The sequence below is a fragment of the Dreissena polymorpha genome, chromosome 10 (genome assembly GCF_020536995.1).
Source record: "Dreissena polymorpha isolate Duluth1 chromosome 10, UMN_Dpol_1.0, whole genome shotgun sequence".
In the NCBI taxonomy this organism is placed as follows: Eukaryota; Metazoa; Mollusca; class Bivalvia; order Myida; family Dreissenidae; genus Dreissena; species Dreissena polymorpha.
Window position 1 is genome coordinate 82,624,257 of NC_068364.1, and position 27,923 is coordinate 82,652,179.

General features: G+C 33.9%; 1 protein-coding gene and 1 long non-coding RNA gene across 6 annotated transcripts in view; both read left to right on the forward strand.

Annotated features, from left to right (window-relative positions):
- The window catches only part of LOC127849284 (uncharacterized), a 72,177-nt gene that overhangs the window by 9,198 nt on the left and 35,056 nt on the right, over window positions 1-27,923 (forward strand). Inside the window, exons 12-27 of the mRNA XM_052382004.1 lie at window positions 414-519; window positions 897-973; window positions 13,826-13,894; window positions 14,036-14,165; window positions 14,688-14,810; window positions 15,065-15,235; window positions 15,602-15,778; window positions 16,071-16,247; window positions 16,396-16,572; window positions 16,725-16,901; window positions 17,219-17,380; window positions 21,635-22,049; window positions 25,689-25,750; window positions 27,255-27,272; window positions 27,546-27,590; window positions 27,688-27,767. Coding sequence (XP_052237964.1) covers window positions 414-519; window positions 897-973; window positions 13,826-13,894; window positions 14,036-14,165; window positions 14,688-14,810; window positions 15,065-15,235; window positions 15,602-15,778; window positions 16,071-16,247; window positions 16,396-16,572; window positions 16,725-16,901; window positions 17,219-17,380; window positions 21,635-22,049; window positions 25,689-25,750; window positions 27,255-27,272; window positions 27,546-27,590; window positions 27,688-27,767 — 2,166 coding nt within the window. The remainder of the gene's footprint in view (window positions 1-413; window positions 520-896; window positions 974-13,825; window positions 13,895-14,035; window positions 14,166-14,687; window positions 14,811-15,064; window positions 15,236-15,601; window positions 15,779-16,070; window positions 16,248-16,395; window positions 16,573-16,724; window positions 16,902-17,218; window positions 17,381-21,634; window positions 22,050-25,688; window positions 25,751-27,254; window positions 27,273-27,545; window positions 27,591-27,687; window positions 27,768-27,923) is intronic.
- Window positions 2,072-3,851, forward strand: LOC127848564 (uncharacterized). Of its 5 annotated transcripts, none has more exons than XR_008034580.1 (4): window positions 2,072-2,196; window positions 2,366-2,466; window positions 2,759-2,927; window positions 3,735-3,851. It is a non-coding gene; the product is annotated as an uncharacterized LOC127848564 (long non-coding RNA). The 5 variants fall into 5 exon arrangements; XR_008034581.1 differs by having other exon boundaries at window positions 2,759-2,869; window positions 3,735-3,763; XR_008034582.1 differs by lacking the exon at window positions 3,735-3,851 and adding an exon at window positions 3,653-3,681 and having other exon boundaries at window positions 2,759-2,869.

The window sequence follows — 27,923 nt, forward strand, 5'->3', positions numbered from 1 at the left end:
AAAATAGTACTTGTTCAGCGGATTAAAGAGTTATCAACCAAGACGAATTAATCTCTGAACAGATCTCATCGTACTGCAACTATATTTCCAAAAATGCAGAACATAAAATAAAATCTGAATTCAGACGGGTTAACTTAAACTCACGTTCAGAATAGGTATTAACACTATTGATCATTGAATATATGACCATATGAACTTTTTTTATGGAGCTGAAGCGGTGCTAGACCCCTCATAAAATGTACAAAGGATATTTTTAGTACGGCGTAAGTTTCTGCATTCGATAGCTAGTAAATGGACATATACCATAGTTTATATAAAGTTTGGAAATATCGGAAATAGCTTATCAGTAAGAATAGACAGAAGTCAATATTGAACGTATACTCAATCGCATTTGTTCAATCCTTCCCTTACAGAGACCGTCCAATCCAACCTGCATCGACCGGTATGCCGCATTTCCTGGTCATCTCAACTGCGAAAACCGACCATTGACAGGAAAGACGATCAAAATATCTGACGCAGGTATGCCGCGTGTTGAACATGTTACGTTTAAAAGCTCGTATACCAAATAGAACTGTGTGTAAATCGCAATCAATTGTGATTTTTAAGAAGTGAATTTCTTAACGGTGCACAACATAGACAAATCCATGCAACGATGAGAAGAGAACTTTTGACTATTTATTGAAATAACAACAATAACAGCACATTACTGAAATATATTTCCGTCTGTCATGATGAACCATTTTATCTTGTTTTTATAAACATTGTCCCACTTCATAAACAACTGGCAGGTATGATTATGTAAAACACTAATAAACTCTAAATGTGTCTATGCGACTACGTACAATTTTCTACGTGAAGTTCTGTACATCGTCAACTATTGTTTGATTGTGTCGTAGACCTCGCCACTATTGCTGACTTGCACAACGAGATCCGGACCCATGTATCTCCTCCAGCGGCAGACATGCGGCTTATGGTCCGTAACGTTTATATTAATTAACCTTATGTTGTGTAAAGCCTATTTTTCTGTATTATTTGCATGTCTTGCATCTTCTCTTTCTTCCTAGTCGCTCAATAGTACAACTGTTATTTTTCTTTGCCTTTATCTGATCAACTCTCCCTTTATACATCGCTAAAAACCAAAGCCCTTTAGGGCAGCTTTTTTTCGATATAAAATGAGTATTTGTATCTAATTAAAAATATAACATCCTTACTGCAGAAATTGTTAGTAAGACAGTTTTAAAATGAACGTGATGATGATAATTATCATTAAACTTGAGCTTAAAACAGCAGTATCACTGTCTCGTATAAAACTTGACCTGGTTGCGACATGAATCGTAAACGGAATTACAACACACATTTATCTTTTAATTAACCAAAGACACACATGCAAGTGATCGCACTATATGTTTCCTCTATCAGAAGGAGAACCCTGGCTTAAGTAGCACAGCAAACAGATGGGTACGCCGATGCACGGCCGACAGTACTTGGTACCAGCGAACGTCGCCAGGTATATAACTGACAAAAGAATCTTACCAGGCAGTCAGATATATGTGCGAAACACTTGAGCTCATACAAAATGTAAAATACTTTTAATTTAAATCCTGAATATTTTAACGCGTTTCCGTTTATATCGCTTGTTTCATTCAAATGATATGGTAACATAGATTTTGTTGACTTTGAGGAGGAGGGATGAGAACAAAAATCATTTGCTCTTTTTTAAATTTTAGCCTGTTGGGTAGGGGCGTCGTAACACACACTTCTTACTTCATTTAAATTAATTTAAAAACGTCAAGTCAAAGCTATTTGATAAACCTAACGTTTGTTTTGCCTTAATTTTATTTAATTATTTATATAAAGCAAATTTGATATTGACATTGTTAGAATGTAGCGGTTTTGAAATCAGAGCAAGTACATTAAATATTCCTTTGCAAAAGAGCTTTATTTGTCTTTGTCAATATTTATGAAACAGATTTTATTTGACACAAAACAGGTGGATACATTATTGGCCAAAAATTATCTGTACAGCAAAACATTCATTAACTGGACAGATGTCGTGAAAATATGTGAGAAGGAAAAGACGAATGTCACTTACGGCTGAAAGGGAAATAACGCGTCACTGGTTGGAAATTCGTCTCCAGGATGTAGCGCTGCAAATTGTGGTACTTTCTTCATCTACATCTGTCTGTATGCTGCCATGTAAGTAAATTACCTATAATTATTGCACACATTTCATTTTATCGGCGACAGTATGCAGGGTATCCCGTGTTTTTATATACTACCGATAATTAGAATCAACAAATTTGCTGTCCAAATTATTCTCTCTGCAATATGAATGATATAAATGTTAACTTTATGTCAATTTTAGCACTGACCCCCAGCGATTAGATAAGCCATACAAAGAGTCTGTGTCAAACTCATCGTGCGACGACTGTCCGGGCCACTGCAATGCAAGCACCCACCTCTGTGGTAATACATTTGTAAAAGTGCTTTTGTGATAATAAATATCATCATCAATCGTTTTTGCATCTATATAGTCCAAACTGTTATGTTGAACATGATGTATAGTCTGAATGCTATTGAATTGAATTATTGTATATTATTATTTTATAAATGTAAAATATGTATTCCCTAGTCTTGTTACTACTAACAATCTAAGTTTCGCATACATTACTCTAATACATTGGTGCACTGTATGAATTTAATAGACATGCGAAGTATCATATTTATGTTACATTGATCGCCGTTGTGTGTTGTACAGACTACGGTGGATTGATATGCCTCAGCGGGTCTAAGTTGAACATGACTACATACACATGTGATTGCGTGTCAACCGTGTTGCCTGGAACATACAGTGGCAGTGAATGCTCGTGTACGTACACACTGCAGCTTACAGAGTTTTAAAAGGACTTTTGTGGACTGACTGACAGGTTGCAAATTTCTATAATATTTGCTTGAAATTTGCCGTTTTCTACAAAGTCATTCGTTTATTTTTGTATAATTGATACAAGTTGAAACGTTTCGTCAAAATTCTAATATATGTTTATATGTATAAATACAATACATTGTATCCATTATTTCTAAACAGCTATACTGTGATTATTATCTTTGTAAAATATACGTATGTAAACTAAATATAAAAACACGTTTGTTACAATTTAGCAAAAATGTGCAACAATTAATGATAGGTTCATATTGTTGAACTGTTGTGCATGTCAACATGCAATCGATGTTTTGAAAATTTCTGGACACTATCCAAATGATTACTCTCGGCTTACATTTTTGTCAAATGTAAGTTTGTTTTCACATAAGTTATATTATGAACTACCCAACACAGCAACTACTTATATAGTGGATGAACAATGTAGACAAATCAAAATAATACATGCGTTATAATATTTTACTTCAGTAAACTGCGTTGGAACCAATGACCTCAATCAAGAATGTTCAAGGTCACAAAACAATACATGGGTTATAATATTTTACTTCAGTAGAATGCGTTGGAACCAATGACATAGATTCAGAATGTTCAAGGTCACAAAATAATACATGCGTTATAATAGTTCACTTCAGTAAACTGCGTTGGAACCAATGACATCAATCCAGAATGTTCAAGGTCACAAAATAATACATGCGTTATAATAGTTCACTTCAGTAAACTGCGTTGGAACCAATGACATCGATCCAGAATGTTCAAGGTCACAAAATAATACATGCGTTATAATATTTCACTTCAGTAAACTGCGTTGGAACCAATGACATCGATTCAGAATGTTCAAGGTCACTACGTGGCACGTGCGACACGAACATGCACACGATGTTCCGTTGCCTTTGGATGTGTAACGCCTGTCCGTGTAAGGGAAACACATAAATAGTTGTTATTTTTGTACCAAGGTTGCAAATAAGCATCCTTAATCGTCACATGTTTCTCTTAAAACGGAATAATTTGGTTTCATTACGCATTAATAATAGTTACCAATGGAGTCAACATATAGCAGATAGCTGTTTGCAAGATGTAGAATAGTTCTCTGCACTTTTCAGACTCGGGTTCAAGTTGGAACGTCACTGTTATATCACGGATGCCATGGGAGAAGGGTCTTCCGTTGTGCACAACAACGACGCTCGCAACAACTCTGCGTATTGGCAGCAGCGGCTCGTCTACTTCCTTTCCAGCGCAGCACAACAGTGCACTTACTTCAATGTCACGACCATATGCCCCGGAGACGTGTTTCACTGTTTGGTTCATGTTAATTATGTCTTTTTGTAACACGTGGTGACACGTGGAAATACGTCTCAAAATACTAAGGCCATGTTGCAACCCCACCCCCTCCCTGGTACTTTAAATGTCCCTCAATCACAATCATAGTATTGTCTTACTTTTATAATCAGATTCATGTTTATATTTTGCACTGTACCATGCGAAAGGAATGTCAAATAAAATGTTTGTGTTCGAATATGTATGATACAACGAAAACTGTTGTTATTTTAACAATGCTGTTGAACTGAATCATTTTTACGAGTTGATTGTACGCATTATTTATTTACATTTTAAGTCATCTTCGTGGTTAAAATTAGCATAATTGAAAAATATAATATGAACATGTTATGTTTTGTTTTACATTTGCGAATATTTATAAAAGAAAATGCTGCAGTTTTCCAAGGATAGAAAGTCGCATAATAGTCATGGAAAGTGCATAGGTTAATGTGAAGTTCATCATTAAGATCGGAATGTAATGCTCAATAAGCCGGTAACGACTCTAAGCTACTTTTACCTGCCACCGTTAATTTGGTGAGAATTTAGGTTGGGTAGTTAAACAGTTTGTGTGAACCCTACTTAACATTTGTCATTAAACGGGCGTGTATGCGTTTTGTGTGCATTAATAGCCCAATCGCATTACGGCACAATTCATTAAACACATTATTGACTTCTTCAAACGTACTTAAACCAATTTAAATACTTGTGGTACGAATAATAACCCACTGACCATTTAATTTAATTTTAATGGTTTAATTAATCTAAATCTATATATTTTGCTCATAAACATTCACAAAAACTAATTTTAAATTTAAAACAAACAATACAAAATAATAATATTGTAAACGCATACTTACTGTTGACCGATATATATCCAATAATCGCTGCAATCTACCCCGTGATAGAAATGCACTTTTCTGGTAAGAACACCTGACTCATTCAATACAGATCTATCAATGAAATTAATTCACACGAAACTGACCAACCAAAGTTATTATTCTCCCAACACTCCACCACGTGGGGCACAAAAGGGTTCGTTATTTTAAATATTATCGAATAAACAAAATACCAGTGCAAATATATACAACTGAAGCATATATATTATAATAAAAAGCTCTGGCTAGTGCAAAGATATTAAGTATATACTTTTTATGCAACCTTTACTCATAAAGCCCTAGGCTACCATCCCCTAACTTTTATTTCGATGGGAGTTTACGCTAATGGGGTTTAGAAAGTAGACTACACCAATCACAAGTCGTCTATCTTAAGCTTTTAATACACGAGGGAATGTCAATAAATAAAGGTCTAAATTTAACGAGGCATATATATGATTCAGTACTTTGTGTTTCTGCCTTTTTGACAATGCTTTTGTATTGTTTTACGCTAAACAATTTTAATCTGTTATTTACGTAATGTTTTAAAAGTTCTGATTATGTGTTACAGATTTTAAAGAGAAAAACAGTTACGTTGAGCTTTTTCAACGTTCTTCAAATGCCGATTAAACCTCAACTCTTTTCACGTTAATCTTTGCTGTTTATTATTTTATAGCATTTTCATTAAATTCAATAAATTAACATCCTGCATATATAATGCATGCTCCAAGATCTTTATGATGTTACAAAAGGCATACTATTGTGGAAGTTGTAACATTACAAAAAGAATGTGCTAATAAGAAATACCTTTATTTATCCCCTTTTATAATACTTTTTGCACAAATTTGCACCCATTTTTAGTCTGATGTTGTGCAATGGACTTTAAAATAAACAAAGTAAATATGTCGAATTCAATTTGTCTTTTTAACTACTAAATTGTAACCCTAATTTAACTTAAACTCAAGCTCCTATTTTTGCACGTCGAACTTTGCTTAATGTATTTTTTTGTTTTGATTTTCGACGGTTTTGTATGTGACTTTTTTGCAATACATGCTATCTCTGATAAAATAATAATTATGGTATAAACTTCAATAAGTTGCTTTAATAAATATTGGATAGCGTACTGCGTAATCATCGACTAAAATGCTGCTACGATAATCTGATGTCTCCTCTTTTATATACATGCATATTTCATAATTAAAACGATTTATACTGATTGATACTTTTAAAGAAATAAATAAGTAAATCTGCTGATCACCTTCCCCAAATAATGACCTCATTCCTGCTTTTTGTTGGAACAATTGTTTTGTGAAATGTTTTTTTTGTGAACTATATGCTCACCTTTTGTCACAATATATGTATCATGTATTATATGACCTGTGAACCAAATAAAGATCTGTTCTGTTCTGTTTCAATAAGATATACGAACCTATAACAAGAGCACCGCCTTGCGGTTGCAGACCGCTCATCTATTTTTCTTTTTAAAGGTGTAGAGGTCTATCTCAATTTCTATCACAAAAGAGGGAGGGGTGGAGTGGAGAGGGGTGTATAGTGTGGGGTGTGGTTATTTATTACATTATCTTCCAAAAATGCAAAAAAGAGGCAAACACATATATTATTTTGGGGGGTGGGAGGGGGGATTCTTGGGTGGGATGGTTGGACGGTTTTTCAAAAAGAGAATAATAAAAATAAATATGTTGTGTTTTTTAACCATGTTTGAAAAAAAAAAAGAGATGTGTTTGTCAGAAACACAATGCCCCCTATTGCACCACTCTGATTTTTTTTTTATCTTTGACCTTGAAGGATGACCTTGACCTTGAAGGATGACCTTGACCTTGAATTTCTACCACTCAAAATGTGCAACTTCATGATAAAGCCGCTTTGATTTTTTTTTACCTTTGACCTTGAAGGATGACCTTGACCTTGAAGAATGACCTTGACCTTTAACTTCCACTCAAAATGTGCAGCTTCATGAGAACGCCGCTATAAAATAAAAAAATGACCTTTGACCTTGAAGGATGACCTTGACCTTGAAAAATGACATTGACCTTGAACTTCTACTCGAAATGTGCAGCTTCATGAGAATGCCGCTTTGATTTTTTTTGCCTTGAAGGATGACCTTGACCTTGAACTTCCACCACTCAAAATGTGCAGCTTCATGATAACACTGCTTTGAATTTTTTATATATTTTTTACCTTTGATCTTGAAGAATGACCTTGACCTTGAAGGATGAATTTGACCTTGAACTTTCACCACTCAAAATGTGCAGCTTCATGATAACGCTGCTTTGATTATTTTTTTTACCTTTGACCTTGAAGGATGACCTTGACCTTGAAGAATGACATTGACCTTGAACTTCCACCACTCAAAATGTGCAGCTTAATGAGAACGCCGCTTTGAAATTTTTTAATTTATTTTTACCTTTGACCTTGAAAGATGACCTTGACCTTGAAAGATGACCTTGACCTTGAACTTCCACCACTCAAAATGTGCAGCTTCATGAGAACGCCTCTTTGATTTAAAAAAAATGAATTTACCTTCAAGGATGACCTTGACCTTAAACTTCCACCACTCAAAATGTGCAGCTTCATGAGATACACATGCATGTCAAATATCAAGTTGCTATCTTCAATATTGAAAAAGTTATGGCACATGTTAAAGTTTTCGGACGGACAGACGCCATATATTTGACATTTGACCTTGAAGGATAACCTTGACCTTCACCTTTCACCACTCAAAATGTTCAGCTCCATGAGATGCACATGCATGCCAAATATCAAGTTGCTATCTTCAATATTGAAAAAGTTATGGCCAATGTTAAAGTTTTCTGACGGAAAGACACCATAAATTTGACATTTACCTTGAAGGATGACCTTGACCTTTCACCATTCAAAGTGTGCAGCTCCATGAGATACACATGCATGCCAAATATCAAGTTGCTATCTTCAAAAGTGAAAAAGTTATGGCCAATGTTAATTTTTTTTTCGGACAGACGCCAGACTGACTGACATACTGACGGACAGTTCAACTGCTATATGCCACCCTACCTGGGGCATAACAAATTATTTTTTGGGGGTGGGGGGGGGTATAGTGTGAGGGTGTGGTGGTCATGTATTACATGATCTTTAATTAAAAAAATAATAATGCGGGGGGATTGAGGGGGGATTCGGGGGGATTCGGGGGGGGGGGGGAGTTGGAGGGGGGCGGGGGATGGTTTGGCTGGAGTCTATTGTGGTATGTCAGGTAAGAGTGGCTTTGTCAAAGTATCAATAGAATCTTATCATAAATAAAGAAGTTATGGCAATTTTAGCAAAATTTAATAATATGACCTTGAGAGTCAAGGTCATTCAAAGGTCAAGGTAAAATTCAACTTGCCAGGTACAGTACCCTCATTATAGCATGAAAGTATGTGAAGTTTAAAAGCAATAGCCTTGATACTTTAGAAGTAAAGTGGATCTAAACACAAAATGTAACCATATATCCAAAGTTACTAAGTCAAAAAAGGGCCACAATTCCGTAAAAATGATAACCAGAGTTATGCAACTTGTCCTTTACTGTCCCCTTATGATAGTTTGCGAGTGTTCCAAGTATGAAAGCAATATCTATGATACTTTAGGGGTAAAGTGGACCAAAACACAAAATTTAACAAAATTTTCTAAGTATAAAGGGCCCATAATTCCGTCAAAATGCCAGTCAAAGTTACATAACTTTGCCTGCACAGTCCCCTTACGATAGTAAGTGTTGCAAGTATGAAAGCAATAGCTTTGATACTTTAGGAAAAAAGTGGACCTAAACAAAAAACTTAACCAAATTTTCAATTATAAAAAGGGCACATAATTCTGTCAAAATGCCAGTCAGAGTTACATACCTTTGCCTGCACAGTCCCCTTATGATAGTTAGTAAGTGTTGCAAGTATGAAAGCAATAGCTTTGATACTTAAGGAATAAAATTGACCTAAACACAAAACTTAACCAAAATTTTTAATTTTCTAAGTATACAAAGGGCACATAATTCTGTCAAAATGCAAGCCAGAGTTATCTTACTTCGCCTGCCCAGTCCCCTCATGATAGTAAGTAAGTGAACCAAGTTTGAATGCAATAGCATTGATACTTTATGAGAAAAGTTGACCTAAACGCAAAACTTAACCGGACGCCGAAGCTGACGCCAAGGTGATGACAATAGCTGATAATTTTTTTCTAAAAATAGATGAGCTAAAATGCCAGAAATTTGAATTATGAAAGCATGATTATGAAGAAAATAAAACATGATATAAAACGTACGATTTCATATGAACAACAGTCAATATAGCCCAAATGAACCGCGCTTATTTGTGTTATAAGAAGATAACGAATATCTCTGGTACAAGAATAATAAACATCGTGACATCTCCTTCCTACCACTGAGTAATTAAATGGTAATTAAAATGAACGCGTTTTACATTCCCTTTTTTTACTGTTTAATTTGAGTTTCCATGCTATGATATTAAAGTTTATTGACACTTATATGTATCATGGATATTTCTGGGCCAAGTGTGAGGTTGAGCGCTCTAAAACCGGGTTAAACCACCAGTGCTTAGCATCGACCGTTCCAATGCGGTGCCTCAGCTTCATTCTACTATGTGTGTATGTTGTTTCGTACTGTGCCGTACTGATTTGGCAATAGGTCACTTGCCATAAATAAAGGACCTGGAACGTGTGTATAATAGGAATGCAATACTGTTGGAGCAACTGGAGTTTCACTTCTTTATAATGCACATTTAAACTTGAAATGTAACCAAATGCACAAGATTATAACTATAGAAAGATGTTTACTTCAGACAATGTGTACTCCTCGCTAAATGTAGTAAAAACGTCTTCGAACATTCCATCTTGAGCATATGTGTATACCAGGCTATCAAATCTCATGGCATTAATATAATATTAGCTGTGCTATGTGAAAAGGGTTGTTTAATGCAGTTCGCACAAGCTAATAAGGGACGACACTTTCCGCCTAAACTGTATTTTTGCTAAGAAGAGACATTTTTGAACCAGAAAATATCATACAAGCGAAAAATGTCGTCCCTGAATAGCCTGTGCGAACTGCATAATCTTATCTGGGACGGCACTTTACGCACGTGCATTAAACCCCCTTTTCACGAAGCACAACTCATTTGAATTATAAGATGGTTATTTACTCTTTGGCGGTGTGTATAGTATCAAAATAATGTGTTTAAATTTGTACTGTTACTTTGAAAACCTGAGGTTATTAAAATATTATATAAATCAACATGAAAATACATGTACCGTACAAACAATAAACTTGAAGAGGAAAATACTAATTTGTTTTTGGCATAGCACAGTTTAATTAAAGGGGCTTATTTACAGATAATGGCATGTTTTGAAGTTTGTCATTAAATGCTTTCTAATGATAAATGTAAACATTTCCTCTTAAAAGCTCCAGTAAATAATCAAGAATAATATTGAAAAAAAAGTAACCCTCAACAGGGCTCGAACCACTGACCAATAGAGTCCTTCCTTAAAAGTTCTCCCACATAGACCCCTCGACCATCCTTCTGCATACAATAAAACTGTATTTTATACTATTATATATAAGCTACCCTCGTAGTTTCACAAAATATAACGATAACAACATAACTCTCCAAATTATTCAATCGTTTCGCGTTGCAACGCTTTATAATTTCAGGTTTTTAAATCGTCAAAAGATTAATTAAATGGCTATATAAGAGCATGGTAAATGTTCAGTATTACTGTTTTTCCACAAATATCATAACTAAAGCGAATTTATTTTTTAATCTCAATTTACCAAAACGTGAAAAGTCCCCTTTAAACTATTTTATGTATGTAGGACATTTTATACATACATCAATTGTAATCTCTGTCACAGTTACATGTTAAAGGGGCCATTTTACAGATTTTGGCACGTATTACAGTTTGTCATTTATTCCGTTATATTGATAAAGTAAACATTGGATTTGAAAAGCTCCAGTAAAGAAACAAGAATACAATTAAAGAAAGAAAATAGGTAACCCTCAACTGGGCTCGAAACATTGACCTCTGGAGTAAAAGTCTATCACTAAGACCACTCGGACATCCATGCTTATACAATGAGTGATGTTTTTAATACTTCATATAAGCAATCTTTGTAGTATCACAAAATATAACGACAACAACAGAACTGTTTAAATTATTCAATCGTTTCGCGTTGCAACGCTTTATATTTTTCAGGTTTTTAAATCGTCAAAAGATGCATATAATTGGTATTTTATAGCATGGTAAATGTTACTGTTTTCTCACAAATATCATAACCACAACGATAATTTGCCAACCTGAAACATTTTTTATTTTATTTTGTTAATTTACCACAGCGTGAAAAGGCCCCTTTAAAACTCCAAACACTACTGATACTAAAGTGACTACGTTCCCTGATAAGACCTGTTGTATCTCTGAAAGGACAAGGGACAGTAAGGGCAGAGAAATGAATATAGGTAGGTTTCATGTAATGAAATAACATACGGAACACTTAAGATTAGTTTTTATGGTAATAAAATAATACATAATACATAAATATGATATTTTTTACATATATATATATATATATATATATATATATATATATATATGCGTTACATTAATAAATAAATAAATAAACAAACACATAAATGGTATAATATGATAATAAATAATATATATATATATATATATATATATATATATATATATATATATATATATACCAATACATAGTGCCAGTTACGCGGTCTCTGTAGTTTTCAGACTGTACTTACGAGGTCAATAAAAAAAACGGGGTCTATATACAACCCCGCAATCTAGGCTCCTTTAATTACTATGAGGGGGGTGTAGGGGAGGTTAATGCAATCAAATCTCACAATAAGGTCTTAAATCGAAAACCACAATCACGTCTGAAATTGAAATTGTATATACCTCGCAAATAAGTTCGCTATATATATTCCTTGTATAAGACGTTAAATAAATGGCGTGTTCATAAATAACAATATATAAGGTACCCTTATATACCTTAATTCGTGTTAATATCGGATAAAAAAGGGTATGGAGATACACGTGTTTAAAGTGGGAACCCATGACCTATGTCTAAATCAGAGACCCCGTAACTGGTCATATTGTGTGAATATATATATATATATATATATTATATATATATGTGTGTGTAAATATAAATATATATATGTAATATAATAAATATATATATATAATATATATAACTATATAATATATATTATAATAATATATATATATATATATATCTCTATATCATAGTATATAGGTATAGGTATATATATATATATATATATATATATATATATATAAGTTATAGATATATTATATATTATAGTTATAGTTATATATGTATATATTGGTAGATATGTTCTATTGTATTTATTGATATTATGATTATTATCAATATATATAGTTTTATAATGCATTGAACATGCAAACTGGTATTCAATCCACTATGACGGGTTTATACTATGTTTCTATGTTGCAGGGAGTTTGGATTCCACTGGGGATCTGTGCATGATTAGAGTGTCAGGTATACCATTTAGTTCACATTTGACTCCATTTGAGTACTCTTTCAATATTGTATGCATCTGATACCTTAAAATGTTTAATATGTGTTAATCTTTTATATTTTTTAATGTATTCCAGCATGCATAGAGTGTTTCAGTTGCCAAAACATTGCTGACCCTAATGAGTGCAGAAATACTTCACAATGTTTCCAGTGGTCAAGTTTGTATAAACTTTATTCGAATAAATTTGGTGTAGTGCCAACACGTGTTTTGAATCCATTTGAACTTAATACACAGAAATGATCACTTTTGAAAGCACCGCGTGCGCAAAATTATTATTATATTTAAATATTTTTAAACATAGTTTAAAATTAATATTTAATATAAATGGTGTATGAATAAAAAATGCTTGTTTGAAATAAATATGTTTAAACAAAATTACCCCGAAGTATTATTTTGACAAAAAATGTGAAATCAACCTTTAAGCTTGTGCAAACAGACAAGTGTTATTTATTTCATAAAAAACAGAACATTTCGTATAATCACGAGTATATGAACTTACATAAGATTGTTATCAATGCTAAGAGAGCAATGCTCCAAAAAAGACAAACAAATAACAAGAAAAACCCATCTAGTCTGTATTACCGAAAAAGAAGTTTGTATTCTTGTTGTTTGCAACCACTTGTATTGTCCTCTATTTTTTTATTGAAGTCAATTTTATAATTGTGCGTTCAACAAGACAATATAACATTGGGAACTTAATACATAAATGTCAAAGAAATGATTATGTTTCTTGTAGTCCGCACTTCCTCTAACATTATTTAAATACCGCCCATACTAAGCGAAAAAGGTGTCTAAAACACATGAAATCCGTAAATCCTAAAAAAAAGTGTTATTCGTCGTGTACTCTTCAATTCCCATTAAAGCTATATATCATATCATTTTTCATTTAAATCGGTTCAATGCTTCCTGAATCATGCTCCGCACAATTAGCGGGACATACTGACTGACTGACGGACAGACGAAATGCCACTAGTGTATGCTTCCATTCGGGTGATTATAGGAAACATCTATGCAGAAATATGATATGTATAAACCCGTTCTAGCATCGTTTAATTTCATTAATATACACAGTTTTCTGTTTTTATGAACAGTCCTGCTCTTTACAAACATTCCATTCTAACTCCGAATTGCGCTACACCATGGGATGTCAAAACAATCAGGTAACGAAACATCCTTCTACGTTATATATGTGCTGTAAATTTAACAATTACAATTGTTGCATATAATACAGTGTGTGTGCCTTGTTTGTGACAGTAATAATGTTATTGTACGTATTTATCAGTAACTAAAATACATTGCAGTTATGCAGTTTCCTTGGTGTCAGCCCACACAGTATCATCGGTCGCTCCGTCCAGACGAGACAGCAGTACACATGCCATGAATGCTGCAGTGCTGACCGATGCAATCAGAACCTATGCTTTCATAAAAAACGTTAGACCTGAGAATTATTACAAAACGATTGATATTACCCATATTCAATTGAAACGGTTTCCCGATTAGAGCATCAACATTTACCAACGGTCAACATTTCATTCCTCTTCGGTTTCCTGTAGCAAAACATTTCGAATTAGATTCAGTTAAATAGGCGTGGATGAAAAAAGTGATTACTATTAAGTCGATTAACTTTGTAATGTGTAATGTGTTCGCTTCAATTTTATTTTAGTTTCAAAGCTCGGTTTTCAGCTCACTTTTTTCAAAGCCAATGCCATATCATTTAAGTGTTATTGATTAATTTAATAACGTAAGAACTCGTTGCTTATTTAATGCCATAAAAAAAGTTTATAATTAGTCGTTCATCCCATACTATAAGATAATGTATATATATCTGATCAGGATTCTACAAATAAACACGATATATAATTAATGCGAACAAGTATTTATTTCATGCCTATTTTGGCTTTAATAATTTTCTGAAGTCAACTTTGATGTGTGAACACGTGTGCCTCTTTGCAGCTTCCGAGTGCACTGATGACGAAACACTCGACTGCGCTCGATTACATACCCTTTTTAATGTCTGCGCAGATGTTCATCATGCAAAAATCACGTGTCCAAAGTTCTGTGGCCTCTGCCAGCTCGGTAAGATCATAATAGAGATATGAAAAATATTTTTTTTCTGAATTAACAAGGCAGTACATTATGGTTCCGTTTCGTGATAAGAGTGTGGCAAACCTTGGTCAAATATTATACAATAAGCGATATTTAAATGTCATTATAGATATCTTCACATCTCATTAAAGCTTAATAGCCGTCCGTCGTTTCTATTACAACCGATATGGACAATATATTAGGTTTACTAAAATTATTTTAAGACTGAAAATATTTGCACACAGTTGATGGAGACTGGGCGGAATGGGGCACTTGGACTCCGTGCAGTGTCACGTGTTCGAATGGCACGCAGGAGCGAACACGCACCTGCACTAATCCGCCCCCTAGCAACGGTGGCCTTAACTGTTCTGGACCAGATGTTGACACTACACTGTGCACAAAACAGCTTTGTCCAGGTTAAATAACGTTGTTTTTCGTTTATTAAAAATGCTTTATATATAATAAAAGCGATTTTATAGAAAGTACTCGATGGGTCTTGTAAAACATTGTAAATATTATATTATGTTAAACAGACGCTTCTACAAATAACAAATAAAATGGATTTCATTTTCAATACCTTCAATCATCCAATAATCCAATCCAATACGATTTACTTTTTGTTAAACTTCCAAGAAGCACTTATTACGCTTTGTAATTTTCGATATATTAAAATGTATAATTTGCCAAATGTATTCAAGTCCCCCGTTTCCGAACCGGATTCATCAATATTCGTAGAATATCTGCAATATTAGAAATAAGTAACGTATATTTTGATCACTCAGTACATGGAAACTGGACGACCTGGTCCAGTTGGTCTAGTTGCTCAGTTACCTGTGATGTTGGACTGGTGAAAAAGACAAGAACCTGCACCAATCCAAGACCAGACCGATTTGGCGACAATTGTTATGGCGATGCTAGTGAATATAATGTTTGCCAAAATGATCACTGCGTTGCCCCGGGTAAAAATATTATAATTTTAGGCGTTTAAATTATACTATGTGTTGAAGGTAGAAACTGGCTATTGATATACAATTACAGCACCGAACACAAATTAAAAAGAAGAATTACTATATTTTTCATTGGCAACTGGTAAGCCTTGACCGTATGGTCCAGTTCATCTAGTAAGTGTGATGGAGGACCCAATATATGGTCGCAATTGATTGCAATTATTTTAAGTGGGCAATAATGTAACACGATAGAGATGATCTGCCAGCTTGAGTTCATTATGTATTGCTTGTGTTTCTTCAACAGTGCATGGCAACTGGTCAGCATGGTCCGTATGGTCCACTTGTTCTGTCACTTGCGATGGAGGGCTCCAGAAGAGATCAAGGTCGTGTACCAATCCGAAACCAAACGCTCTAGGCGAATATTGTTTTGGTGATAATAGCGAATACACTGTTTGCCAAAATCAACCATGCGTTTCACCAGGTATAATAAGTGTAGTGGACGACAGTTGTGCAATGCATATCTGTTAAAAGAAGGGGAGAAATATCAAATTAATTCACAAGAGCAGCAATCACAAAAAATTGACCTTCAAGCTAGATTAAATGATTAATTGTTGGCTTTTCTTCAACAGTGCATGGCAACTGGTCAGCATGGTCCGTATGGTCCACTTGTTCTGTCACTTGCGATGGAGGGCTCCAGAAGAGATTGAGGACGTGCACCAATCCTAAACCAAACGCTCTGGGCGACGATTGTGTGGGCGATAATAGCGAATACACTGTTTGCCAAAATCAACCCTGCGTTGCACCAGGTATAATAAATGTAGTGGACGACATTTGTGCAATGCATATCTGTAAAAAGAAGGGTGAAATATCAAATTAATTGTCAAGGGCAGCAATCACACAAAATAAACAATACCAGCCAACTTGATTTTATAATTAGTTGTTGGCGTTTCTTTATCAGTGCATGGCAATTGGTCAGCATGGTCCGTATGGTCCACTTGTTCTGTCACTTGCGATGGAGGGCTCCAGAAGAGAGCAAGGACATGCACCAATCCTAAACCAAACGCTTTAGGCGACGATTGTGTGGGTGATAATTTCGAATATACTATATGTCTGAATGATCCTTGTGGCGCCAGAAGTAAGTATAAATGATCATAAAATAGCTTTTGAATAAAAATGGCTCATCTTAAATAACATTAACATATGATTTAAGAAGTACTTCTCTAAATTGCCCATAATAACAGTAAACACGTATTAGGTCTCGGGGTTTATTGGTTGTGTAAAAAGAAGATCTATTATTAAAACGCTTGTTCTTACAATTTGATTTTATGTCATATTTTAAAGAAATGTATTTACGGCAGTGCATGTAACTGGAATCGAATTATATTGGTTTGTAAAAGATATTATTTTACAATCGTTACAAAAAGGACGTAATGTTTTACATGTGTATTAAAGATGGTGGCTGGTCGAGTTGGGGTTCGTGGGGGAGCTGTTCAGTCACGTGTGGAGTGGGTCAAAAGCTTAAGAGCAGGACCTGTACCAACCCGAGCCCCAACTTGTACGGCAAGACTTGTGAGGGGAACTACGAGGCATTTGCTGTGTGTATAAACAGACCGTGTGAGTAGATATACTTAAGGTGGTTTTGTATAAAAATAACACTAATTTGGTTTTCATGGTAGTGAATGATATATTTAAAGAATGGTCGATATATACATATTGTCCATATCGGTTGTAATAGAAACAACAGACGGCCATTAAGCTTTAATGAGATGGGAAGTTATCTATAATGAAATTTAAATATCGCTTATTGTATTGTAACCCAGCCAGAAAAATCCCCGACCACCATGGGGATCGAACCCGGGACCTCCCGGTTCCAAATCAGGCAGACACTACCGCGTCGCTATAAAAGCTAGCTCATATAGCAAGGCAGTATAAAGTCTCCTTATACCGAGCCCTGCTACAGTATAATATTTGATCAAGGTTTTCCACACTCTTATAGCAATACGAGAACATGATGTACTGACTTTTGACAAATGTTGTCATCACACAAACTATTTAAAGTCAAGCACTTGTTAAGCATACAGTTTTTAACTCATAGATGAGCTCCATATTTTAAATAAGATTCAGTGACTAAATAGCTTTAACTTTATGTATTAGTAATAATTGATAAGAAATGTATATTATAAAAGCGATATGTTATCAAGTATGCGTGTAGTATAAATCAAATTAACTTAAAAGCATTCTTAACTGTATGTAAAGTTCAGGCTTAAGACAATAGTAATTGAATATATAGCACTCTATTTACTTTGTTAGCGTTGAATGCGTTTAATATCCGTCTAACCGCAATCAAACAATTATAAATACCACAATACCACAATATTACAATAAAGACTGCAATTCAAATCTTACTCAATTAAGACACAATATCTTTTAAAAGAAAAGACATAATATATTTGATACGACATCAATCTTCATGGTATACGTGAACTGGAAATGGTAAGAGTAGTCATTACAAATATAGTTGAATAATCAGCGAGTGTCTTGCGAAATGGTTCACAAGGCCAATAAACGGATAAATACACGCATACCGGTATATATTATTGAGCGAGTAAGTGTGCCGAAATTGCAATAAGCGAAGTATCGGAACACACAGTTAAACTTACAAGCACATGTTGTATCAGTGTTCATACACATCAGCAAAAACATGAAGATAAAACTGTGTTGTTTTTGTAATGTTTACTTTTTAAAATCCGTGTGAAAAAACAGGTTTATTTGTAGATTGTTTCAATGTATTTACTGAATTTTATCAAAGTGCTTAGGGCCTGAAATAAAACCGGAACTTGTTAATTGACTTAATATGAGAAATGCTACTTTAAAATATTAAATACATATAATCTTCAATGTTTCCAATTTTCAAAAATGTAACAAAATATATAAAAACGTAATATATTCATATTCTATTTAGTAATTATAATAAATCCAATTCAAATGAATTTAATGATACAAAAATAATACGTAAAGACAAGTTAGCTAAAATGCATTATTAGAATACAAACAAAAAACACTCATGTAAGTTGACATTCCTTTAGCATGTTACAATGAACAAATACATATTTCCTGATTACTATAGTAATTACTTGAATATTACTTCTGTTAACGACTTACGACTATAATATTAATTAAGTACATGTGAAATACTTAAGTTGCATTCAGTACGCAACAGCTTGGTTTTACGAGGAGTATTACAACGTATTTCAACGTATTACAAAAAGTCACGATTAACATTAACTACACAGTGAAACATGTATCCATGGCCTATGGTCGTGGCCTTTCAGTTTGTCCACTGTTATGCTGCCCGTGCGGTTGAGGAGCCACTGGTGCGCATGCGATTTGAATGAGGAATAAGGAACCCGTTCCTTATTCCTTATTCAAACTGAATAAGGAACCGGATTATCATTGCTTAAAACTAAGTAGAAATGTATTGCAATTAGTATTTTAAAAATACAACCTATATATAATGGTGTTCAGTTATATTTGGTTTACTTTGGATCAGCTTCATTGATGTTTAAGTAAGAAACTGCCAGTTCCTTATTCGGCTTGAATAAGGAGTAAGGGACCGGTTCCTTTTTATCTTATTTAGCCGCGAAAAAGGAACTGGATTATAAATAAAAACAAACATGTCGACATGTAAAAGATTGCACTTTTATATCACATGCATATAAAGTAATGTTATATACTTTAGGTTGTGTGGATGTGAAGTTAGTATTCGAAAGTATTAGTATTAGAAAATATCGGTTCGGTTTAAACAAGAAATTGTATGCAAGCGCGAGGAAGAAACATGAATATGTAACGTAATACATAAAGTAAATGTATTCGAGTTATTTTGTTTTGATTTACTAATGAATTGTATGCATTATTTTTCTTTAAAACCCTAAATCAAATATGTTAAGCATGAATAAGGAATAAGGAACAGTTCTTTATTCATTATTCGAATAAGGAATAAGGAACTAGGAAAAAGGAACTAACTTACTCTCCATAATAATGGACCGTAGTAAAATGGTAATTCATAAAAATGGATGTTGGTCTTCCACGAGTCTATGGTTATTATTACTTTATCATCTGAACATTCACAACATAACTACAGTACAACGCAACAAGCATCACCATCGCATCAATAAGCACAACTTAGTCAAACCAGTCTCGAACACACATGAGTCCCTAAAGATTGATATCCTGCTGTTAATGAAATTTACTTCTTGACTGCAAACCATAAATTAAAGCAAATTAAATCACATTACGATGGGTGAATGTTAAAAGTGGTAGTGTAGTTGTTTTGCACACTTGCGGGTTTTCTGGATTTCGGCAGATTTTAGCAACGTTTTAGGATTGACTCTGAATGTCGCTCTTGACGATATATTTTGAAGGTTGATGCAAATTCAACTCCGTGCAGTTGTTACATCCTCCTGGGTTGACGGTAGCAACTGCGATTAACAATCCAAATCCTTTCGTATCTTAAATGTCTGGTTTGCTACATTTTATTACTTGTTATATAACTTTTTTATAGGGTTTTAGTCAGATATATGAACGAAATAACATATCATAAACTTTAGATCATAAACAATAAAAAACACCAAAGGGGATATTATATTAACAATGCGAGTGCTCTACCGAATGAGCTAACCGGGTCGCTTACACAGCTTATCGCCAATCACGCTTTAGTTCGGTACCGTGACATTTATGTAGGACAAATAATTGTTATTGTCAGTTAAAGTATGATTCCATTTAAGAACTATACACATGTTTTTGTTTTAACTTAATTAAATTCCTTCTTTATTATTTGAAAGCAAAGGGAAAACGGTCGTGAAACAATTTGATCTACATCCGTAAATTAAAATAATACAAAAAGCTTTCTACGTTAAATTAATTTCTAATATGGCTGTTACGAATGTTATTTGATTATAAAAGAACGTATTTGTTTGATTAATAATGCAATACAAAATAGTAAACATAGCGTCGGAGTTCTATTTATCCTATTGGCCCGTTTAAAAAAAAACATTACGGTTGAGTTATGCTATAATAGACAGCTATCACACCGCCGCCATGTGTTAACTGCTAAATAGTTGATCAGGCAGAATTTTATAAAAGCATGTTATATTTTGTTATTTATTTAATTTAAAATAATTTTCATTTGGAAATCAAAATTGCACATTCATACTCAACACAACGTTCAACAAAAGGCATAATTAACTGCATTTGGTATGTTATATGTAAAATGAATAGAGTGTGTCGATACATTTTATTTATTTTTATAATACATACGTTTAAAGGGATCTTTTCACGCTTTGGTAAATTGACAAAATTGAAAAAAGTTGTTTCAGATTCGTAAGTTTTCGTTTTAGTTATGATATTTGTGAGGAAACAGTAATACTGAACATTAACCATGCTCTAATATAGCCATCATATGCATCTTTTGACGATTTTAAAACCTAAAAATTATAAAGCGTTGCAACGCGAAACGATTGAATAATTTGGAGAGTTCTGTTTTTGTCGTAAAATTTGTGAAACTACGAAGATTGCTTATATAAGGTATAAAATACGTCCAGAATGTGTACTCGGCGGAATAGCTCAGTAGGCTAAAGCGTTTTTACTTCAGGACTCTGGCAGGACTCCAGGGGTCACTGGTTCGAAACCTGCTCCGGGCAATGTTCTTTTCCTTTTTTTAATTTTTTTCTTGATTTTTTACTGGAGCTTTTATGATCCAATGTTTACATTTATCAATATAAAGCATTTAATGAATAAGTTAAAAAAAATGCCAAAATCTGTGAAAAGGCCCCTTTAACCTGGAAATAAACTATCGATTATATATTACAGGTCATGTTGCAGCCTTCAACGCTCACGGAAACAATGTGTTGCCAAATTGTGTCAATGCATTTCCCACTGTAATCTTCAACGAAGGCAATGCGTACAACAACATAACTGGGATCTTCACAGCTCCTGTGAGCGGGACATACTACTTTACTGCCCAAATCTGCAGTAAGCCCGGATACGATGTTTACTTTTTCTTGGAAAAAGGCAGTGGAAACACGGACGACAAGGCCAAGGCGCGTCTAACAGCTACCGAGCAGCTCGAATATCACTACAGCTCATGTACATCTGCATCCAGCTCTGTGAAGCTGACCAGGAATGAGCACGTGTGGGTGATGATGAACTATCAATTCACCACATCGATGATATTTGAAAATGAGGATTATAATTGGATGACATTTACTGGAGCGTTGATTCAAGAGCTTTAATAAATTCGTGAACTTCATATGGTTCGTTTGTGTCATCAAAGTTGCAGTAGTGTGTATACCACGTATGTATGGCACAGTATGGTATCCGTTCCTTCGTATCGAAACACTATGTCAGTAGTTGCAACACCCAAACTTTATGAACCATCATTCATTAAGCACATTCAAAGACCATGCTTCTGAATAAAAAATTGAAACACCGATTTAACACAATCATCCCAAGTTAGTATAATTAGTAGTAGTAGTATTGTTGTTGTTGTTCTACATTTTATTTGTGGCTATTCTAGCACACCACTGGTTGACGTGAATTCGTTATATGTATTTAAATTGTGTAGCAATTACATTAATTGTGAATCATATTTCAAATGACTTGCTGGTGCTTTATCTGTATACAAATCAAAGGCGTGAATATATGAATATATATATTTGCACTTCACATGCAGTTTACTCTTGCGTTAAACCTACTGATGCATCAATAACGTTCACCCCTCTGCAAATGTTGGTTAGCAAGAGATATAGAAGAATGCTAATTGTCTGTTTTTATAAATAGAATGGCATTTCATTTGAGCGCTTCTAGTTAACATACATACATGGCAACTTTCGGATTGGTTGCGAATTATGTCCCAAAATCACATTGAAGAGTAAGCATCGGTACTAAACGACCATGAATGCATACTCTTTCCCCAGTAAGGAAATATAATCTTTGCAAAACTAATCAATATATCATCACAGGTCGAAGCTATGCTTCTGCGAAAAAGGTATATCCGTCTGCAATGTTTAATTTAATTATGTCGCATAAATGAATAATAGTAAATACAATTTGTCGTTATAATATATTATTGGAGCCATTTAAGTTAAGTTCGTTATGTTGACTATTAATTTTAATGATCTGCAAAAAAGTAATGGATACTTATATGCACGAGTTGTAAATATTGTATATGAAACACTCAAGCGTTACCTATCATAGTCATCAGAGACGTAGATGTTATTAGCTGAAAACACCACGACGTTATCTCGTTAACAATACATTATGACGTTGTAAATAAGATCACTTCAGTACACGACGGCGTGGGAAACCGATCGTGTACCAGCAACCAACCGGAAATGGCCCAATAGGAAGGAAAGAATGAATATCGGCACACTTTTAATGCATACCCAGCCTTTTCAAATCAATATCAGAATATTATCAATTTAATTGTGTTACTACGTTTAGAAATGTATTTAACAATAGTAAGTAAACTCTATCAAATTTTCTATTAAAGTTACGCGAAGTTTATTTAAACGGAAATTTACCACCATACAGTTTACTCTATAAAAACAACAGTGAACCTCATACCTCTGACAGGGATAGACGAGCTCATCTTGCAAAGATCGTTTTAATCGACTGGAGTCCATCTTAAAACATCGTCATTGCTATTTGCGCTTAGAAAAAAGCTAATATAGGCCAAATAATGTCATTTCAATAAACGCAAATATAGCACATTCTAATCAAACCGTCAAATGATATAAATTGTTCATGATGGTAAAAGTCTAGAGTGTATGGCGAAGAACTACCGTTATCTTTTTATTTTAGGCGCTTATTTAATAAATAATGTAAGTTTCAATCTCCGGAAATATATATCAGTTATCTATATTACAAATGCATCAAGTTTGAACTCAATAAATGTACAAGATTTTCTCTAAAAAGATTTTTTTTTCCGCTACATAAGTTATAAAACGAAAACCAGGAATGGCTTATACAGCTTATACGCCGCAACATTTTTCGTCTTATCAAATATAGGTTTTGCAAATTTCCCTATTAATGTTCATTTATGTTCTCTTAAAAACAAAGACTATACAAACGCAAATATAAAAACAATGCCTGCACTGCCGTTGCTTGTAATGACGACGAACCAAACAGGTCGAAACGCCAGCACTGGACACTTCCCAGCTGCTGTGGTCGGGATTTACCACTTAACTTCACTTATCTGTCTCTAGTCATGTCTTAACGTTTACATAGGAAAAGGCAAAGAAATCATTAACGTCAGACTTCTACACATCAATAAACATATATGACCGGGTCGTGTTCATTGGCTTACACCAATGTGAAGCTTAACAGGAACGAACACGCTTGGGTGCTGTTGCATTTAGGATACACCTAATCGTATATCTGTGAAAGTAGTAATTGGAATTCATTTAACGCTTATCCAATAGTTTTTTTTATAAAGTTTTGAACCTTCTAACTGTTAGTTTGTTTCTCCATGTAATGTGTAAGATACAAATCGTCTGGTATCTGGCCAAACGTATTAAAACAGTACGTCAGGCGTATAGGAAAGCATCAACTAAGCGTTGACAAGAGAGTTGTTTTTCTTGTGATCTGCATTTAATCTTAATGTACTAGTATAAAGGATAGTTTAAATTTCATCACGTTTTGAGTTATATTCCGAACATGAAAATTGAAGGGCTCGGTAAATCCTTAAAAGAGAGTTAATGTCCTTGAACTCTGAACACCGGGTATACCAATAAGTCATATGCTCTGTGCTTATATATATGAAGGTTTATTTGAATCACTCAATACTTAACGAGTTTTTCTACGCACCAGAAGTGAGACCGGCTGACGGACGGAGGGACGGAAAAAGAAATTACTATATGATTCTTGCATGTAAGCACAGACGAAATACTAGAACCTCACAGCGACCATTATAAGGATCAAATACGCATTCACAGCGCTCGATTTCATTGCGCCGTTTCGACTTAACACAATTATAAACAAGAGACCAGATGCTAACGGTCGCTCACCTAAGCCTTCAGGGAACTGAGCTGCTTTCAGCAACTTTTTACATGTTTCTGAAACCATGTTCAAACTTGGCCAAAATATCAACAACATAGTAAACAAAGTTTTAATATAGTCATTGCAGGAAAAATGCAGCGCCCTTTGGCGGCCCTGTTTTTTAACGGGCGAGAACCATTTTGAACTTGGCCCAGATATCATTAGAACAAATCTTCTGACCAAGTTCCATATAGACAAATCAAAATAATACATGCGTTATAATATTTTACTTCAGTAAACTCTTGTTAGATCCAATGACATTGATCAAGAATGTTCAAGGTCACAAAACAATACATGCGTTATAATATTATATTTCAGTAATCTGCGTTGGAACCAATGACATCGATCCAGAATGTTCAAGGTCACAAAACAATACATGCGTTATAATATTTTACTTCGGTACACTGCGTTGGAACCAATGACATCGATCCAGAATGTTCAATGTCACTACGAGGAACGTGCGACACGAACATGCACACGATGTTCCGCTGCCCTTGGATGTGTAAAGGGAAAAAAACACATAAAAAGTTGTTATTTTCGTACCAAGGTAACGAATAAGCATCCTTAATCGTCACATGTTTCTCTTAAAACGGAATAATTCTGTTTCATTACGCATTCATTATAATAACCAATGGAGTCAACAAGTAGCAGATTACTGTTTGCAAGATGTTTAATAGTTCCCTGCACTTTTCAGACTCGGATTCAAGTTGGAACGTCACTGTTTTATCGCGGATGCCATGGGAGAAGGGTTTTCCGTTGTGCACAACAACGACGCTCGCAACAACTCTGTGCATTAGCAGCAGCGGCTCGTCTACCTCCTTTCCAGCGCAGCACAACAGTGCACCTACTGCAATGTCACGACCATACTCCATGGAGACATGTTCCACTGTTTGGTTTATGTTAATCATGTCTTTTTGTAACACGTGGTGACACGTGGAAATACGTCTCAAAATACCAAGGCTTTGTTGCAAAACCCCCTTGGTACTTCATATGTCCCTCGATAATAGTATTGTCTTACTTTTATAAAAATATTAATGTTTATATTTTGCTCTGAAACGTGCGAAAGGAATGTCAAATTAAATGTATGTGTTCGAATATGTACGATTCAACGAAAACTGTTGTTATTTTAACAATGCTGTTGAATTGAATCGTTTGAACGAGTTGTTTGTACGCATTATTTATTTACATATTCGGTGTTTGAATTAGTATAATTACAAAATATAATATGAACATATTATGTTTTGTTTCACATTTGCGAATATTTACCAAATGAAATTTTTCATTTTTACAAAGATAGAAAGTCACATAGTAGTGTTGGAATGTGCAATGATTAATGCGGAGTTCACCATTAAATTCAGAACGATATGCGTAATAAGCCGTACACGTTTAAAGCTACTCTACCTGTCACCTAAACGTCATTTGGTTAGAATTTAGTTAGGTAGTTAAACAGTGTGTTTGAAACCCCTTTCACAGTTTTCATTTAATGGAAGTGTATGCGTTTCTTTTCAAAAAGATGTACGAACGTAACGAAAGTCCTAAATAAAAATACAATATTGTAATTAAAAGGACAACTAATTAGTTCATACTTTATACTAAAGGAAATGGATCGACATATGTAGCATATATATCTTAATTGTCGGAAAATTAATCCCTATGTCACTATAGATTATATAAATACCAGAAATTTGCATCATAAAGACATGCCAATGACAGAAATAAAACATGATATCCAACAAACGATATCATAATAACAACAGTCAATAACGCCTAAATGAACCGCACGTATTCGTTTAATAAGAAGATAAGGAATATCTCTGGTAAAAGAAAAATACATTGCGATATGAACACTTAAACCTGAATTTTAACCAAATACACAAGAAAATAGCTATACAAAGATGTTTAATTCAGACAATGTGCACTCCTCGCTAAATGTTATATATGGGTCTTTGAACATTCCTTCTTGTCATTATGAGCATATGTGACACCAGGCTATCCAATAGGTATTTCATGGCATTAATATAATATGTATTATAAAATAGTTATTTACCCTTTGGTGGTGGGTATGGTGTCAAAAAAATGTATTTAAATATCTAAATTTACTATGGTAGTGAAAAATAAATGAGATTATTTAAATACTAATAGTATTCAAATCAAGATGAAAATACATGTACCATACATACATGCAACTTGAAGAGGTAAGAACTAATTTGATTGTGTGATAGCAAAGTTTCGTAAAACTATTCTCTTGTTTCATCAAATGACATGTTTCCATGTATGTAGGACATTTTATACAATCATCAAGTGTAATCTCTGTCACAGTCACGAATGTTAAAAAGTCAAACACGTTCCCTGATAAGACCAATTGTTTCTCTAAAGTACAAGGGACATTAAGGCGGAGAAATGAACATAGGTAGGTTTCATGTAATATAATATAATATGGTAAAAATTTGATTTGTTTTATGGTAGTAAAATAATACATAATACATGATTATAATATTTTTACATATGAAGAACCATATATATATATATATATATATATATATATATATATATATATATATATATATATATATATATATATATATATATATATATATATATATATATATATATATATATATATATATATATATATATATATGGTTCTTTCAAGCGTACATGACGGGTTTGTTCTACGTTGCAGGAGTTTGGATTCCACTGGCGATTCTGTGCATGATTAGAGTGTCAGGTATACCATTTAGTTCATATTTAACTCCATTTTAGTATCTTTTCAATATATGTTTGTATGCATCGGATACCTTAAAATGTTAAATCTGTGTTTCCAGAATGCATAGAGTGTTACACTTGTCAAAACATTGCTGATCCTAATGAGTGCAGAAATACTTCACAATGTTCCAGTGGTCAAGTTTGTATTAACTTTTTTCGAAAAGATTTGGTATAATGCCAAGATGTGTTTTGAATCCATTTGAGCTCAATGCATAAAAATGAACACTTAAAATCACCGCTAGCGCAAAATGACCCGATTTTATTTTTTAAACATAATATAATATGAATATTTAAT